Here is an 18,723-nt window from a genome sequence, read left to right on the forward strand (position 1 = left end):
CTTAAAAGTGAATAAATTACATTAAAACCAAAGGTAATACATACTCTAAATTCATCACGCCTTAATTATTTACTATACTTTACTGTTCTGACTCTTGACATTATTTATATATTTTGTGTCTTTCTGGTGGAATATAATAATGTATTACTGCTTGTTTCTCCTCAGCTCTGCATTTAGTGGCATCACATTAGCAGCCAAAATCAGCCATGGATAGAGAATTTATGCCACAGAAATTGGCCGATACTATAAATCAGGGTTTTGTTTTCTTTGATTGAGAGCAGTTGTTAAACATTTACCAGCACAACACTGACCACATTGGTGGTGGTGGTCTTGTCAGAATGTGTTATATGATGCAGATGAAATTCTATTTAAACAGACTTGATATAGATATTTTCAAAGATGGAAGAATTGTCCCTGTCAACTATTTTAGTTGATTCATATCTTCACTGATTGTCATCATTGCAAAGTTTTCAGTCCCCACATGGATTGCTGGATATAATATGTCTTGCCCTGTCCTTGTCCCCTCCCTTTCTAGCCTGTGTTACCTTAAAGACTCTGGCTTTCCATTTATATGTTTAAGTACCAACCTTACCTGCTTAAAAATGTAAGCTTTTTAACATTGCTCTCTCTGTTCCTTATCCTTCACATGAAAAGTGGAGTTGGGTCGGGGCAGAAGAGAAATTCAAAGGGGAATATTGGAGTAATGACTGCAGTGGGGGAAGAGGGAACGTATCTCCTGGGCCGCAGGTGCTGGCGCCCTAGACCACAGGTCTGGTGGCTTCTCCAGCTGGCTGCGGCCTGGGACCTCGGGGCAGGTGGCTTCTTCATCTCCCTGGCCACAGCCAGCCGCAGGCGCTGGCGCCCAGGACCGCTGGAGGGTGGCTTCGCCTGGCAGGCTTTGTCAGGAAGGGCATCTGGATGGTCATCCAGAAGACGTCCGGTCTAATTAGCATACTACTCTTTTATTAGTATAGATCACAATGTCACAACTGCCCTAGCCTGAACAGGGGTTTTCTCCCATCCTCCTCCTCTCCATTGTCCCCCTCAGCATCACCTCCATCCCTTACTGAGGTCATACTCTGAGCCAGGCAGCATATGACTGTTTACAAGAATTATCTCCTCTCACCCTGACAATATCCCTGACAGGGAGGGCTGCTCTGACTCCATGCTACAGATGTGAAAACATCTTAGTCTTCCTCTAAGACTGCATAGCCAGGAAGTGACAGATCTAATGGTTTCAGCTCAGACTTCTATGCCTTAAAACAGTGGTTCTCAACCTTCCTAATGCCGCGACACTTTAATACAGTTCCTCATGTTGTGGTGACCCCCAATTTCATTGTTAAAAATTGTACATAATTAAAGCATAGTGATTAATAACAAAAACAATATGTAATTATATATGTGTTTTCCAATGGTCTTAGGTGACCCCTGTGAAAGGGTCATTCAACCCTCAAAGGGGTCGCGACCCACAGGTTGAGAACCGTTGCCTTAAAAGATCAATTTCCCCCCCCCCCAATTTATCCTGTTCCCTTCCTTTGTTAATTTTTTCCCTCATAAATCATTAAAATAAAAATAAGCATGTTCATTTTATTTATTTGTTTTCACCTTGCTCACTTCCAAAATTAATTCAAAAGGCTTATGATCATATAAATCAATAAAACCAAAACTTGTTAAGTTCTATTCAGATGCATGAACCGCTGCTCTGTAGACCCTTTATGGGTTAGAGTCCCTGTCCTCAAAGGTCCTTGTGAGATAAAAGTCATAAATGGAAGACCAAAGCTGGAGGAAGAGGGTCTCTTCAGAGGTGGTGGTAGAGGAGAATTGGCTCCGAGCTTCCTGGCAACCAGGGAAAACATGCAATGCTATGGCACACTCTAGGTCATTGTCCCTGCTAAGCTAGAAAAGCTGTGGATGTGGATATTGGTATAAAAATGGTGTCAAGCCATGAACATGCAAGGGCTGCTCCTTTTCTAGCTTCTGTGGAATGGTGTGCTGCCAGGGCTTTAGAGAGTAAAAGAACCTGAATTTATTACTGCCTCTACCAGGTGACCCTGAGAAAAGGAAGGTCCCCACTCAGTGTGGAATAATTTTTGCCACTGGAGTGAGCAGTGTTGAGAGTATTTGTTGAGTTACCACATGAGGTCTGGACCTGGAGCAGGTCTGCCTCAGGCCTGCTGGTAGTGTATGGGTTCTTGACTTCCTATGGGAAAGATTTCAGAACATGAGTCCAGGTGTTTTCAAAAGTATGTTTATTAAAACTGGGGACAATGAAACAAAGGCTTAAGGTAGGAGAAGCAACAGGAGAAAGTCAGAGAAAAAGGGGGCCTTGGAGACAGATTCAGGGAGTAAGCCTGGGATGAGCTGCTGCTGCCCACAACTACCCTGGTTGCAAGTCTCACGAGGTCCCTTAGAGCAGTGGTTCTCAACCTGTGGGTCGCGACCCCTTTGGGGTTGAATGACCCTTTCACAGGGGTCACCTAAGACCATCCGAAAACACATATGTAATTACATATTGTTTTTGTGATTAATCACTATGCTTTAATTATGTACAATTTGTAACAATGAAATTGGGGGTCACCACAACATGAGGAACTATATTAAAGGGTCACAGCATTACGAAGGTTGAGAACCACTGACTTAGAGTTTAGGAGAAAAGGAACAGAGGTACAAGGTGTGGGTGACTCTGATTCCTTTGTCTTGAGATGTCTTATCTTCCTTTAGTTGGCTGTAATCCTAGGGGAGGGTCTTAACAGAATATTCATTAGCTTTTCAGATGTGTCCTTGAATGTGTTCATTCATCACAATGTGTGTATAGAGGGGTCAGGGTTATCTAGTTAGTTTTAAAGAACATCATTGGAGAGGAACCAGGACTAAGGCTGTTCTGTCCCAGGATAGTCTAGAATGTGTAAACCATTGTATTTAAGTGTCTTTGATTAGGGAAGATAAAACATGTGATTCATTAGCTGGCTATAAATTGCTCAAATCATTTGGCCTTCTTTAATTATTTTGTCTCAATTTCCCTTATTCCACTTGCCAAGGAATTTCCCTAGCTTCTTACTCTCCTGCCACAAGAGAATGAAGGCAAAAGTTTTCTTACCAACTTTTGTCACCTCCTGTCTAGACACCTGAAGATAGACTAAAGAGTGCATTGTGTTCCTGTGGGCAATGTGAAGGCTGGGGCATCCAGGCCTAAGCTGTGGTTGGGTGCCCTGGAGTGGCTGCTGGAGGGCCTTGCTGTGTGGCCCTGGGCAAGGGACAGAGACCAGGTCTGAGTTATAGCCCTCAGGGCAGGAATGTTTATTTTGAGGCCAGCTTGCCAAATCAGGACAGTCTCAGGATGTGGCCTTATTTAGGCTGTGCCAAGCCCTCTGAAGTCATACTGTCTAGATGAGTGAGTGAATGAGTGAGAGGAAAGGACTGTTCCTCAGGTGGGCACATGGGGTCTGTCTTTCTCCAAAGCCCTGTTTCCTTCCTCTGCATTGGGAACTGCTAAAAAGAGGATACCCAGGCAACAGGTGTTAATGCCCAGGGGGCACAGTCAAGCCAGAACCCAAGAGGGGAGGGCCTTGATGTACACTGCAACCCCCCTTCCCCCTCACAGAAGGTGGGTTGTGATGGAGTGATCGGCTCCAACAAGCAAGAGGACAAGTGCGGTGTGTGTGGAGGGGACAACAGCCATTGCAAAGTGGTCAAAGGCATGTTCACACGCTCACCTAAGAAGCTGGGTGAGTGAGCCCCTCCCTCTGGCCCTGGGGCCTGAATGTCTACAGCACCTGCTCAGTGGACATGGGATGCTTGTCCTTGGGGCTCTGTCTGGGTTCATGACTCTTCTGGAAGGGTGAGGTGGTGGGAGAACCTAAATCAGGACAGCTTGAGCCAAGTTCCAGGGTGGGTGGGGGCCCAGGTGAGGGTTCAGGGCAGAAGATGCCAAAATATAGGTACATACGGTGGGTCTCAGATGTCTATTTGAGGGCAGGGGCTTGCTGAGGCCACCCCTCTCCTGCCTTTTAGGGCTGTGAGGCAGCTGTGGGTCCCTTGCTCCCTGTCCCTTAGCTGCCTTTCTGGGTGGACAGTCAAAACACTGGGGCCTCTGGAACTATCTTTGAGGGCAAGGCCCTCCGTGCCTTGTCTGCACCCCAGTGATTCCTCTCCTTTCATTTGTCTTTGTCTCCCCACATCCCAACAAAGGTTACATTAAGATGTTTGAGATCCCCACAGGAGCCAGGCACCTGCTCATCCAGGAGGCATACATTACCAGCCATCACCTGGGTGAGTCCCACAGCCCAGGAAGGCAGCAGATCTACAGCTGGCTTTACCGGGTATGGGCAGAGCCCCTGGGGTGGGAAGCTCGATTGGAGAGACTCCCTGTCCCTGGCTCAGCCCATGTCGTGGACCTTTTCTGGATTCACCTTTTGGTAGAGAAACCGTGTGTTTGGATCAGAGGGCTCCTGGCAGCAGCTGTGGAGGGATATGTGTCACACACCCCCAGCCCACAATAATGACTCCCCATCTCAAGGCTAACGGGAGCTGCCCCCCACCCACTGGAAGGCAGGCAGGTCTCCAAGCAGGAGAGTCCTGAGTAGCCTCCCCACACACACTACCCAGAGCGCCTGAGCTGGGGGATGGCCTCCCACAGTGTATTTGCATATTTTTCCATTAGTGTAATTTTAAATTCCTGAGATTCTATCTAGAGTAGAGATCTCTGGCCACTCTTGAAATGTCAGATGTTCCAACAACTCTGGATGCCCCTTCCCACGTGGCAACCCTTGCGGGAGGGACTCTGCTCACTGAAGCTGCCTGGGACTCTTCGCTGGGGCTCCACCCATCCTCACCCACTCGCCAGAAAGGCATCTGTGCCCAACCTCCTGGGTAGTCATGAGGCCCAAAAGTGATGCAGGGGGCCGCTGGGAGATCCTGGACAAGTTCCCCCAATTTGGGGCCCACCTTCTTCCGTGTCCCGCAGGGATCAGATTGGTTCAGGACCTCACCATCCAGCATCCCTGCTAAGACATGACAGAGTCCATTTTCTTTTAATAGTCATTTTTTTTCTGTTGTTACTTTAAGAAGAAAATTTATATTGTTACCCAAAATGCAAAACTAGTACCACTTGCCTTAAACAGAAGGCAGATATAAAAGTCAGTGCCCCCCCCCGCCCCCCCCCCCCCCCCCCCCGCCAAAAGAGACTGCTAAAGACTCCAGGTCCCAGGTCCTCTGTCTCTGCAGGAGAGAAGAGAGAGTTAGTGACAAGTTGAGGACCCATAACAACTACTGAGGTTCACTTTGTGATGTAGACAGAGAGTTATAAGAGACTTGTGTACGGAGTTATTTCCTCACTCTGTGCTCTGTCTGGGCTCCCTAAAGTTACCCAGCAGCTCCACAGTGCTCCTTCCACACTATGCGAAGTGTGAGGCTTCCTGGCCAGCTGAGTCCTCATCTCCTAGACATTTTTGCAATGGCTTGAGTGGTCCCCTAGTTAGGGCAAGCCTCTTCAGGAGGTATGGGGAACTGGTGGGACCCCAGGCAGGGCCACTATTACAAATGGGGTGGGGAGACCCTGATTTTCAGCTGGACATATGCTCACCCCATGGCAGGAAGCCCCACCATTGTGCCCTAGTGTCCAGCAGATACCCTGCACCCTGGGTGTTGAGGCGGCAGGCGGGGGCTCTGAGTGCCTGCTGACTGTAGGGAGGGAGCCTTTCCACTTCTGGGCAGAGCCCCTGCTCACCCAGGGTCTGTGGGGGCAGGTCCGAGAAAAGACCCTGGGCCTGGCAGAAAGGCATCAGTTCTGGCCAAGTGGCAAAGGAGGAGCCAGGCTCTCAGGTGATTGGGCTGTCTGGCAAGGACACTCCCTGCACCTGCCCAAACTAGTGTGCCCCACACCACCCCACCCCCACCTCGGCCTCCCTTCAGCGTGCCTGGATCTTGCCCCTGATAATCTTGGTGGGGGCTCCCTTTTGCTGTTTTCAGCCGTCAAGAACTTAGAGACAGGCAAGTTCATTTTAAATGAAGAGAACGACATAGATCCCAATTCCAAATCATTCATCGCCATGGGTGTGGAGTGGGAGTACCGGGATGAAGATGGCCGTGAGACGCTGCAGACCATGGGCCCCCTTCATGGCACCATCGCTGTGCTGGTAAGTCCCCAGGCCAGGGGGCAAGTGGCCACTGGGTAAGGGATGGAGCCTCCTGCATCCTTCAGGCCATGCTTGGAATGGCCTCTCTGGCCAGTCCATCCTTGTGTCAGAGTGGGGGACAAGCATGGAGCTGCCAGGTGGGGCTCTGGGCCCTACATCGCACCCAGTGACCTCAGGCACTCTCCCTTATAAGGGTTTTGGTTTCCCTGCTGAATGACATCTATAGCCACCTTTAGTCATGCTCCTTCATGTCTGCCATCAAATCCCAGTTGTACCACACCTGGGAGGACCGGACAGGGCTCAGGATGTTACACCACCAGACCACTGGACTTTGTCCCTGAGCATTGCTGGACCCCAGGTCTCCTGAGTTCATGAGCGTGGACTGCTCCTGGTTATGGGAGTACAGAGGAGGGGCTTGATTTTCTAATCACTTTTTTAAAATCAATTTTAATTATGTAAGTATTATATTTTATCTGTAAAAACAATCAAACCACTACAGATAAAGCTAAGGTGAGTTCACTGTGGTGGGGGGTAGGTACCCAGACCCCAGCACCTCATCCCTGGGCATGCCCTCTGATTGCTTCCCCTACAGGGACTTTCACCCCCAGATGCTGTTGGGGACCCGCCTGCCAGTACGGGTGCAGGCAGGCCTCGGGACCTGCAGTTTCTGCGTTGATAAATTCATCTACTTGCTAAAATGTATCTGTAATCCCCAAATAAAAACTCAGCGTGATTTCCACAGACATTTACAGACAAATGCAGAGCAATGACATGCATGTTCCAGCTGAGGGGGAGCCAGGTGACCCCCTGCTTCTTGTTTTAGCTCCTACTATAAACCAGTGTCCTTTCCACAGTGTATTTAGTGCCACATTTTTCACATCTTTGTGCTTTAATGGGATGATTTCACTGTTTAAAATGGCCCCCAGGCATAGTGCTGAAGGGTTCTGTGCAATTCCCCAAGGTGAGCAACTGTAGGGTGCCCCATGGAGCCCATGCAGCATCGGGGAGCTTCTTGCAGGCCTGCATTACAGAGTGCTGGCCCGGAGTCAGATGGCAGGGAATTAGCAACATATATTAAGTACAGGTCCTTAAATAGAAAACGCGTAAAATATAAGGTTACATGTTGATAGTAGATGAGAATGCCATGGCCAGAATCTCGCAGGACCCTAACTCCCTGCGAGCAGTGGTTCAGTGTTGGGGACTTTGTAGACCATAATGACCTACAGCGAATACCAAGACTGGGCTATAAGTTACCTTGACTGACATTTCTAAACTGGTTTCGAGGAGGTAGAGAGCTGGGCAGACACATTCATGGCCGTGTGGGGCACAGGTCATCCCGCAGGGAGACACCCGGATCTCGCTGACGTACAAGTACATGATCCATGAGGACTCGCTCAATGTGGATGACAACCAGGTCCTGGAAGAGGACTCGGTGGGCTACGAGTGGGCCTTGAAGAAGTGGTCCCTGTGCTCCAAGCCCTGCGGTGGAGGTGAGAGGCTTCTCAGGGTGGGGCCCCGAGAAAGCCAGGGCCTGAATAAGAAGGGTCTTCTAGGGGAGGGGCTTCTGGAACCCCCAGTGCCCTGCTGACTGCCAGGCCAGAGGCATGTGCCAGGCATGAGAAGACGGGTCCCAAGGAGGTTGAGGCAGTGATCTGTGTCTGGGTGACAAGGGCCTAGCCCTGCCTGGGAGGGAGCAGAGGGTGAGCAGGAGGGAGGTGTTCAGGGCAGCAGGCCTAAAGCAGCCAGAGGGCATGTGTGGGGTCTGGTCGATGCCAACATGAACCTAAATCAGTGCGGGAGGCAGAAGCTGGCCTGGCGGGAGTTGTTGTGAGAGTGGGTTGGATGGGCTATTATGGCATCACGAGGCAGGGCACAGGGAAGATGTAGGCTGTGCTGGAGATAGGTAGAAAGGCCCCTCTGCAGGGGTCTCTCCCTGTGTTCATTCAGAAAAGCCTCTCAGACCTTCCCCAGCAGTGCTGGGTGCAGAGGGGTCCCTCCTGCCCCATACCTCAAGGAGCCCACAGTTGGATAGGACATGCAGGCATACAGGAAGTTCTGATTTGCCCAGAGTGGTCAATGTTTCTGGGGGGTGAACAAGATCAGAAGCAGGAGATGACAGCTCAGCCTGCAGAAGCAGGGCCAGGACAGATTGCCCTCAGATGCCAAAAGGGTGTTTGCTGAGGGGCTCGTCACCCACTCCCTGTCACTGACAGATAAAAGGTTTCTCTTCCCAGTGCTTCCAGCTGGGTAATGGTGTCCCCAGCCTCCCCAACCCCTGTGGATTTCCTCTGCGTGTCCTGTTGATTCTTGCTTCTACATATCTCTCAGACCCATCTGCTATTCTCATCTTCCAAGCCCTGGCACCCCCTCGCTCTCTCCCTGGCCCTGTGTGCTCACTTGCCCCCAGAGTAACCTATTAAAGAGGCAGATCAGACCATGTCCCTCCTGGTGTCATAGCCTTCAGCAGCTCCCTCTGCTCTGAGGATAAAAAACAATTCTCCTCATGGCTCCTGAGGTCCAGGCAGCTTGCAAACCTCTCCACTGCTCATCCTGGCTTTAGATGCTTCTCCTGGACATGCCATGCTCCTGCCTCAGGCCCTTTGCACAGGCTGTCTCCTCCCCTGGGAGCCCCTCCCCTTCCTTCCTCCTCTACTTCCTGTGATATATCCAGATGCCCAGACTGGATCAGGCTGCCCCACCATATTCCCTCATGTCTTGCCCACTAAGCTGGAGTTCTGTGACCCCGTGGCACTGCTGATACCTGTCTCTATAATTCTTTATTGTGAAGGCTGTCCTATGCATTGTAGGATGTTGAGCAACACTCCCCCAGTTGTAACAACTAAGTATTCCAGACATTTCCAGATGTTCTCATGTGCAAAATCAGCCCCATTTGAGAACTGCTGCACTAGACTGTGGTGGGAGGAGACTCGTAGGACATGTTCCCATGTTTAGCCAACTCCTGGTTCATGCCAGGTCCTCGGTGCATATTAATTTAATGTGGAGCAAATGGCTAAGCAACAGGAGAGGAAATGAATCCTTCCCTCTTGTCTTGGCTATCAAGGGGCCAGGGAGAAGGTGGTCGCTCTCCCAGGCTTCTCACCCTCACTTGCCCAAGGGCAGTGGTCGGCAAACTCATTAGTCAACAGAGCCAAATATCAACAGTACAAGGATTGAAATTTCTTTTGAGAGCCAAATTTTTAAACTTAAACTATATAGGTAGGTACATTGTTATTAACTTAATTAGAGTACTCCTAAGGCTTAGGAAGAGCCACACTCAAGGGGCCAAAAAGCCGCATGTGGCTCGCGAGCCTCCATTTGCCGACCACGCCTAGGGTGCTGGGAGGACACCAGGCTAGACATCTCCAAGGCCTGGCTCAGGCACACTACCCCACCCCGTCAGAAAGTTGGGAAGAACAGCTGAAGCTGCAGGTGAATCTGCCCCTTTGCACCCCATAGAGGGGCCACACTGCCCCATTGAGCCTCCTTGAGCTCTCATCTTCAGGGTCCCAGTTCACCAAGTATGGCTGCCGCCGGAGGCTGGACCTCAAGATGGTGCACCGCAGTTTCTGCGACGCCCTCCCGAAGCCCAAAGCCATCCGCCGGGCTTGCAACCCACAGGAGTGCTCCCAGCCCGTGTGAGTGCCTGGGGTTGCCCAACTCCCTGGCTGCAGTCTCTGGGTCCCACTAGAAGGAGTAGAGGACAGATCCCCCCCAACTCCCTCGCCCCCCCCCCCGCCCCGGGGCTGCAGTGGAGGGAGGTATGGGATCTGTGTCCATGGGAGGGGGGGACAGGGGGGGTGAATGGGGGGTGGTCTGGACTTCATATTTCCTGAGGTGTGTATGGGTTCATTGTCACTCACCATGTTTTGTGGAGTCTAAGAGGCTGCACCTGCTTCAGATTTGCAAAGCTAAAACACTACTGTGCGTCTTAGAGATGGCAAGTGGTAATGCTCAGGTGGGGGAAACAGGCTCAGGGAGATGTTTCCAAGACAGCCCATAGCAGTGGTTGCAACCTTGACCTCCAGGCCCAGGGTCTGGCAGGGCTTCATATCTGGGTCCTGAGCAGGGAAGACAGTTGGTACTAGGTAAGGGCATGTGGGGTTGGGTGCTAAGGGCCTTGCTACTGCTTCCAGAAGGGTCAGTGATGTCAGCAGAAGCTGAAGTCGAAGGGCAGAGCCAGAGCCACAAAAGGGACAAAGTCTGACAGGGTCCTTCAGGCCTGGGCGATCCATGGCCACCCACACCAGGGCTCCCATCAGTGGACATGTGTAGGGCTCATTATTTGCGAGACCTCGGGCAAGGGTGCAGCAAACTTAATGGGGCACCTTTGTGGGACTAAGGAAGGCCATACCTCAGAGAGCAGGAGGCCTTCCCTCTATCCACCATGGCCACAGGGGACTGACCATGTGCCACTCTGCCCTCACAGATGGGTCATGGGCGAATGGGAGCCGTGCAGTCAGAGCTGTGGGAGGACAGGCATGCAGGTCCGCTCCGTGCGCTGCATTCAGCCACTGCACAACAACACCACTCGCACCGTGCACACCAAGCACTGCAATGATGCACGACCCGAGGGCCGCCGGGCCTGCAATCGTGAGCTCTGTCCTGGACAGTGGCGGGCCGGACCCTGGTCCCAGGTAAGTAGGTCTCCTGGCCCTGTTCTGGGTTCTCAATTCCCAAACCAAGCTTGGGCAGGACTGAGGTGGCTGGGGCATCCCACCTTTGTCTGGACTCAGTTCATGCCCTGGGCCACATCCCAAAGGTCTCAGGATACCAGTGGTGCCATGTAATCAGTGCTCTGTTCAGAAACCCAGTGGAATGTGTGTCTTCAGGGCAGCCTGGGCTCCCAGGAGGCTGAGGGCAGCCTGGGCTCCAGGTTCTTATCTCTGAAGGTGGATGTGTGGTCTAGAAGGTCAGCTAAGCTGGCAGGAGGGCACACAAACCAAGGAGGGCTTAGACTTGGGCTGCAAAGAGTAATACGGATGGTCTTAGGGACTGAGGAGCAGTTCTGAGGGCAGAGCTGATGTAAGTATTGACCTCCAGCTCTCAGCCAAGATCAGCCTCAGGGTCCATAATTCACAAGGAGGATCACAGGGCTCAGAGGTTGGTGCACTCATGGTTATGGGTTATTACAAGGAATGCTCAGAGCACAATTCGGGAAGGGAAGAAGGGATGGCCAAAGCCAGAGGAAACCAGCACATGCCTCTAGGTGTTTCTTCCAGTGGATTCACCACGGATGCACCTAATTCTCCGAGCAGTGACATGCAGCAACACACACAAAGTACTGCCAATCAGGCAACCCACCCAAGCCTGGGTGCCCAGGGTTTTCGCTAGGGAGTAGTCACATAAGCAAACGGTGCCTGTGTGTGTGATGATATCAGTTACCGAAGCTCTAGACCCCAGCAGGAAAGTGGGTGCTCAGCAGAAATCACATTGTTGGTGCAGTGAAACTCAAGGCCTCAGGCATGCAAAACACTCACCAGACAGAGCATTCCATGGACTTGGTTCCCTGGAGCTGCCCATGGGCCAGTCCTGCAAATGGCCTTTCTTAGGACTGTGTAGGGTTTAAGCAACCATGTCTGCTGAGTCAACCCTTTCTCACACACAGGGCAAGGACTTGAGAATTATCCTTGCTCACGGCTGGGCCAGCTGTGAGCCGAGCCAGGAGGCTGGATGTGACTGCTCCTGCTAGCCCCTCCATGGAGAAGGCAGAAGGGGACAGGGGCTGGAGGGGCCATTGAGGGTGCTGGTAGTATAGAGCCTGCGGGAGCCTGGGGGGAGAAAGGTCAGGGGGATGGTCCTCTGCCAAAACCTCCGGGACTCAGAGCTTTCCCAGTGGTCCCCAGTGCATAGCAGGTTTTTCTGGGTCTTGGGTATCCCATAGCCAGAGCATTCAGAAATGCCAGGCCCTGCATAGTCGCTCTCTTTAACTCATAATAACTTGAGACATAAGTATGTGTGTCCCCTCTTACGAGCCCAACAAGACTGAGGCAGCCACCCGAGGCTGGGGTGAGACAGGGCCAGTCTCTAGTCCACACTCTCCCGCTGCCCCTCACCACCTCAAACGAGTTATGGGGTCACATGCGTGAGGGGCTCTTCCGGACCGCAGCATGGGAGGTGGCTCCTGACTGGTGACTCTCCACCTACAGTGCTCTGTGACCTGTGGCAATGGCACCCAGGAGCGGCCGGTACTCTGCCGGACAGCGGACGACAGCTTTGGGATCTGCCGGGAGGAGCGACCTGAGACAGCAAGGAGATGCAGGCTGGGCCCCTGCCCAAGTAAGCCCTCTGTTGCACTGTTCCCTGGGCCCCAGTGTGCAAGCCCCAAGGCCAGGGGGTTGGTCCAGGCAAATGCTCTTCCCACAAGTGGCCTATACTCAGCATCCCTGACCTTAAAATAGAAGTTGAGGCCTCCCAGGCTAGGGCTGGGCCCTTTCCATAGTGGGCAATATAAGGAACAGCTCATCTTCAGGCCAGGCCAGGCTCTGATGAAGGATGGAACCGACTCAGCCCATCCCTGCCTTCCTGACACTCCCTATTGGTCTGGGAAATAGAACCAGACTCACAGTGACTACACAGCAGGGCTCAACAAGACAAATGCCCTGTACCTTGCACAGACAACAACCAGAATACCAGCTACTTACAGACACATTGGCAAATGCTCGACATGGGACCTCTTTTGGTCCCTGAAACAGCTCAAGATGTAGACCCCATACAAGTTCTGTCTACAGAGAAGGGAGCTCAGGGGGGTCAGGTGTGCCCACCCCAGCTGGGGGCAAAGGTGGTAGATCCCGATTCACTGGGTCCCTGCATTCCTGAAGCAGGCAGTTTGTGCTCAGCTGGGGAGCAGGACTGGGTGTGGAGGAGCAGTACACAGGTCAGGAGGCCAGCAGTGCCTGTGTGCTATAGCTACTCCATAGCTGAGACCAGGATGCAAGGGCGTTGGGGAGAGAGACACAGTCCCACCTGTTATAAGGGTATGCCTTGAATGCCCTCATTGCCCTTCCCAAGGATGCCAGGGTCTATGGAGCAGGGGGCTGGGAAGCCCTGGCTGGTGCCCCAGCAGCCGCAGTCCCTTTCTCTTCCTTCTAGGAAACATCTCTGACCCCTCTAAGAAGAGCTATGTGGTTCAGTGGCTGTCCCGACCGGACCCCGACTCGCAGGTCCAGAAGTCTTCGTCAAGTAACCGGCCCGTTTATAACTCTGCCTCTGCCCTCCAGTGCATGCCCTGCGCCTTGTGGAGCTTGCCGTGGGCTCCCCTCCTCTCTTTCTATGGAAAACTCCCCTGACTCTTGCTGAGTGCTCTCGGTTGACTGTTTTCTCCTGGGCCTCTGTGCTCGACCATCTCCTTCAGAGCTGCTGGCCACCTGGCCGGGAGGGCCAGCCTTACAGAGGCAAGGCCCTGGCACTGGCCTCTTGTGGAGGGGTCCGGGACCTGGTTGGTGATAGCTTGTAAAGGGTCAAAGATCTGTCAGGGTGCTGGTGGGGCCAGCAGCCAAAGTGAGAATGTGACCACTAAGTGACCACGTCGTGGGGCCACATCCCTCCAAGCTGGAGCTGTAGGTGGGAAGTCAAGGGGAAGCCTGCCCGTCCCCTTTCAAATGCACCCACCACCCAGAGACTGGGGCTCTCGAGGTCTGCAGTTTGTGCTGCCATGCTGGGTAGCCCGGCCCTAAGGGTTATATTGGGGGCTTCCCGGCTGCCTCTGCTGCTGCTGCTGCTGCTGCTGCTGCTGCTGCTGCTGCTGCTGCTGACCCTGTGCTGAGTGTGTCCTCCTGACTCATGTGACTGTGGCCTGTTTCCTGTGGCCTTTGTGTCCAACTCACACAGCCCTTGCCCCCATGCCCTGTCTCCTCAGGCAGGTTCAGGTCAAACGGAGGAGGCCTGGTATGTGTCCCTCCAGTGGGACATAGGGACACACTGCCACTCCCATTCTTGGTCCATTAGCTCCAATGGCCTTTCCTTATCATGCACACATGGCCCCATCAGGGGTGAGAGCATGAGAGAGTGAGAGACTGATGCGGATGCGGCCACCTGCCAGTGTGAACAACTACAGAATTACCTCAATTTTTATTGCTTTTTTGCTTAGACAAAACTATGTAGAAAATGCCTTAAAGTTGAAAGGTAACAGAATTGGCTGCTAACTCCAGCTTCAGAGGGGGACATGATCCAGGTAGGAGGCAGATCCAGCGGGAGGTGGTCTAAGTTATCCATCTTTGGCCAAGAATAAGGTTTCTTAATCAGGTGGCCTGGCTCTCTGTTCCCCTTGGCCTGTGCAGGGACCCACGCACTCTCAGGCCACCTGTATAGGAAGGACACCCACTGGCCAGTGGCGCCGACTGTTGCTGGAGCCCTTGTGGGCACTCCCACAGCTCTGCCTTACTCCAGAGGGCAACATTCTTGGCCCTTCAAGTAACCCGTGTAGCATTCCCGCCATCACTCCCACTGCACACCCCAGCGCTGTCCCCCTGTGAATATAATAGCATCCCCACCAACACCAGCCTCCTGGCACTGGTTACTGTTATGTAAATACTCGGTGTGTACTAATTCTCACGACTGTTAACTTCCAACTTTGACTAGGCCATGCGAGTGACACGAGTGACTCTGGGAAGGTGCCGTACACTCCTGGGCATTGTTCTCTCTGTCTACATGCACTTTGGTTTATCAGGGATATTTTACTAGTGTTTTGTATGTATTTATGGCATATTATATAGGTTCCATTGTCGTTGCTTTCTAGTGTTTTTTTTTTTCTTTAATGAGACCATGTGAGTGTGTGCCAAAGTGACTGTGAAAATGACCTTTTATTCTTACTAACGCTGGAAGGACTTCCTGTCATGCAGCCCACAAATAAACTCAATAAAAATTTCAGTGAAACTGGGTGCTTGGGTTCGGCACACTGTTGGCTGGCTCCTTCTCGTCCTCTCCATGGCTGACAGCACATGGAGCTGTGAGTGCCCTTCTGTCCCATTAGTTCCTTGGTTTCTGATTCAATGGACTTTACTGACCTTTCCTTTGCCAAATGAGGTCTTTAAGGTTCCTCTACTGTGTAGACACGCCCCTCCCCTGTGAAGATACACCACTGTGACTTTGAGTTCTGAGTCAAAGGTTCTAAACAAGCACCTCCAGTAACACCTGTGTTCTCCTCCTGGTTGGCGCTCTACAGTCCCCACTTGGAGGGGATCGGAGCCATGCAGTGAAAATGTGAGGTCAGGATCCAAGACAGTGCTGGTCCACCATCAGGCCACCACTCTGGCCCCCGGGGCAGCTTTCATCTCTCAGCTCTCTGTTCAGGAAAGGAGAGAGGTGCCCATCGGGCCCAGGAGAGTCTGAGTCAGGAGAAGGGCAAGGCAGTGGTGGCTCTAGACATCTGGCCTATAATAGTCATGATTGTGTGTGCTCAGCCACGCCTGCCCTTAGAAGCCACAGGGCCTGTGCATTTATTCAGCTTGCTAACAAGGACCAGACAGAAGGGTAGGGTCTCACAGGGACCTCGCATCTGGGGCCTGAGTGGTGCCCTGCCTGTGGGTAGGTATCTCTCTTCTCCCTTTCCTATAAAGGGTCCCAGGCAGGGAGGAGGAAAACAATGAGAAAGTTTGATGTGGGGTTACCGTAAGTCATGGATATGGGCTTTCAGGGCACAGTGCCAAGCCCCAGGTGTCAATTTGCAGGGTGGGGGTCATGGTAGTTGTGGCTTGAGTCCTGCCTGCCCAGTGCTCTGGCCATGGAAAGGAATTCCAGCTCAACAGAGACAAGGAGATCAAGGCAACTCTGTCTAACAGAACTGCATTCACTCAGTCTGCTTTCCGGACAAATCGGGAGAAACCCCCAGAGTGCTGTATGCTTGGGGACAGCCAAGGTGATGGAGGTGTGGGCAGACGAGGGATGCCTGCCACTTCTTTAATTTGTCACACAATCTTTTGAAAGGTGAAATGGTGCAGAGAAAAGAAAACAAAGCTTTCTCCACCCCAGGCTTTTCCCAAGTGTGGGGGACAAAGGTGATTCGGGTTGCCTGTAAATGTGGCCTGAGTACACGCAGCAGCGGATCCTCGTCCTCATTATCCTCCACAACCACCTCGGGGACATCTCTCACGCTTGCTCATTTCTTTCCAACTCAGGCCACACAGCAATGCCCTCTCCTGTCACCTGAGCCTTTGCCTTCACTTATAACAGGGTTGGTCAGTCTCTCCCTGGAATTTGAAGAATTAAAAATTAGACTTATAAATTGACTTAAGAAGATCTAAAACTTCTCTTTGTACCTTATTTACCACAATAGTTTGACATGAATAGTAGTGTAAAATTTTCTTCTAAAATAAAATTTAAGTTGAAAAATGAAGTAATTTAAAGGAGAAAACTACTAAGCAAATAATCACACAGGTTATTAATTCAGATACAGCCAAGACTGTGGGAATGGCACACAGACTTCAACTTGTGACAATGGGTTTATTCTCACCAGTTTGTTCACTGGAAGGCAGTAGGTCTTGCCGTGCATTGCTGCTGCTGGAAATGGCTGAGGATGGAGTGTTGGGAAACTGAAGTTATAATCCTGGGCCAGTCAGTGCCTCAGTACATGTCGCTCAGCCTTCGGTGGTATAATTTCCTCTTCTTCGTCTCAGTGCTCAGAGATGCTACTTAAAAATCCACAACCATTCATATCCTTTTAAGGGTGATGGGTAATGATTCTTTTGAAATTAATCTAGGCTGATATTAGCATAGCCAAGCTCATGGCCAGTAGCTTTCTCAATTACTTATACATTCATTGACTTATTTTAATTTTTAAAAACTTAAAGCAATGCAGCCAAGTATTCAAAGGAAATCAGACCCAGAAGTCCAATATGTAAGCCAGGTAGAAGGGAGGCACCCTGGGGGGAGCCTGGCCCCTGCTGTCATCAGCCTATTTGTGTCAGGGAAATGGATGGCTCATCCCAATGTGTCCATTCACTCAGCAACAGTTGCCAAGTGCTTTCTGTGTCAAGCTCTGACCCGGGCACTAAGGACACTGCCAAGCACTTGACCGGAAGTCAGCAAACTTTTACTCTAAATGGCCAGATAACATGTGGTCTCCCCCACAACTACTCAACTCTGCCTTTGAAGTGAGAAAGCAGCTGTAGATAATAAGTGAATGGCATGCCTATTCCAGTAAAACCTTATTTACCAAACCAATTGGAGGGACTGACTTGGCCCAAGGATGTAGTTAGCCAACCCCTGGCTTAGACTGATGTGATGCCTGCTTCTTAGGATTCCAGCCTAGTGGGAGACAAGTGAGGGAAGATGCTTAATACCAACCTTGCTAGGAGTGAAAAAAAAGGCTCTAGTGACAGGAGAGGGCATGTTGTGTGGCAGGAGTGGCCCCACTCCCAGCAGTGCTGCCAGGCCAGGCTCCCTCCTCATCGGTGCCTCTGCCCCTCCCCAGTCCCCAGCTGACCACTGGGTCTCCCTGAGGCCTGTGACCAGTGTTTTTCACACAGTTCACCTGCCAAAAAGGGGCAGTGGCCAGGGAGGGGGAAGGAAGGGAGAGGGACTCTGAGCCCCTCCCATCCAGTGGGTTTCAAACAAGACTACTCTGATTTCATCTGTCTCATATTTTGGACATCTGTGTACGATTTCATCTATCAATTTTAAAACCTGAAAGCAACATCTCTGGATCTTCTAACTTGATTTCTGGAACCAACCCTCGGCCCTCAACCACCTGTCTGTCTTCTCCCTCCACGTTGTGAGCCTATTGCTCAATCTCAAGGTTAGGAAGACCAGATCTGTGTTTATCTCTTCACACTGTGGATCCTGAAGCCAGTCATGCTTCCTCCCTAGTTTGGCCACTTAGATGCTCAGGACCCAAATTGGTTCTACCTCTGGTTAGTAGGTGCCTCTATGTGTTCTTGCCTGTAAAGTTGCTATTACAAAATGCATAAATTTCCTGTTCTGGACTTCCTCCGTTATTCACATTTGTATTGCTTACATTTGTACCTTTACTCCTTCTTTCATTCACTCTTCTAGGCTCTGGGATAAAGGGGGCATTCAACTATAGCTTGGGCCTCTGCCATTTGGTGCTTACAGGATAATGAACAAGTCACACATTAGTCACTTTACCGGACAATTAAATGTGAGCTTACCAACTGGGATGAAGTGCTGGGAAGGGGAGACTTGTGGCACCAGGAGACCGCACACAAGTGGGATTTAACCTCCTAAGGGAGGTAGGCGATACTTGTCTGAGGAAGATGTGTTTCATCTGAGACTAGAGGAGAAGAAGAGGGCAGCTGGAGGCGAGAGGCTCAGTATGTGCAAAGGCTTTGTGGCCAGAAGGAGCCCCAAACAGAGGAGGTCCAAGGCCTGAGGGAAACCAGAGAGGTGTTGGGGACAGCTCTTCACTCAGAAAACAAGGGGCAAAGCAGGGGCTTCACTCAGGACAATGACATTGTCACATTTGCAGTTGAAAAACATCCTGATTGTAGATAAGCAGGCAGAAAGGTGTCTCTAACCACAGTGTGGCCACAGTGTGTGGAGGTGAGAGGGGAGAGAGCATGCACATATCCGAGAGGGTGTAGGAGGAAATGCTGATGGACTTGGAAATGGCTGGATGGGGTGTGTGCCTGAAAGA

At 51.4% G+C, this 18,723-nt stretch overlaps 1 protein-coding gene across 1 annotated transcript in view; it reads left to right on the top strand.

Annotated features, from left to right (window-relative positions):
- Positions 1-18,723, top strand: part of ADAMTS2 (ADAM metallopeptidase with thrombospondin type 1 motif 2) — a gene marked incomplete at its 5' end in the record, with an annotated part of 290,738 nt that overhangs the window by 269,872 nt on the left and 2,143 nt on the right. The window contains 8 exons of the mRNA XM_081093309.1: positions 3,602-3,725; positions 4,189-4,269; positions 5,968-6,134; positions 7,465-7,624; positions 9,637-9,769; positions 10,561-10,768; positions 12,281-12,410; positions 13,224-13,313. Of these exons, the coding sequence (XP_080949435.1) occupies positions 3,602-3,725; positions 4,189-4,269; positions 5,968-6,134; positions 7,465-7,624; positions 9,637-9,769; positions 10,561-10,768; positions 12,281-12,410; positions 13,224-13,313 (1,093 nt within the window). The remainder of the gene's footprint in view (positions 1-3,601; positions 3,726-4,188; positions 4,270-5,967; positions 6,135-7,464; positions 7,625-9,636; positions 9,770-10,560; positions 10,769-12,280; positions 12,411-13,223; positions 13,314-18,723) is intronic.

The sequence above is a fragment of the Myotis nattereri genome, assembly GCF_964212035.1.
Source record: "Myotis nattereri genome assembly, chromosome: 5".
Lineage (NCBI taxonomy): Eukaryota > Metazoa > Chordata > Mammalia > Chiroptera > Vespertilionidae > Myotis > Myotis nattereri.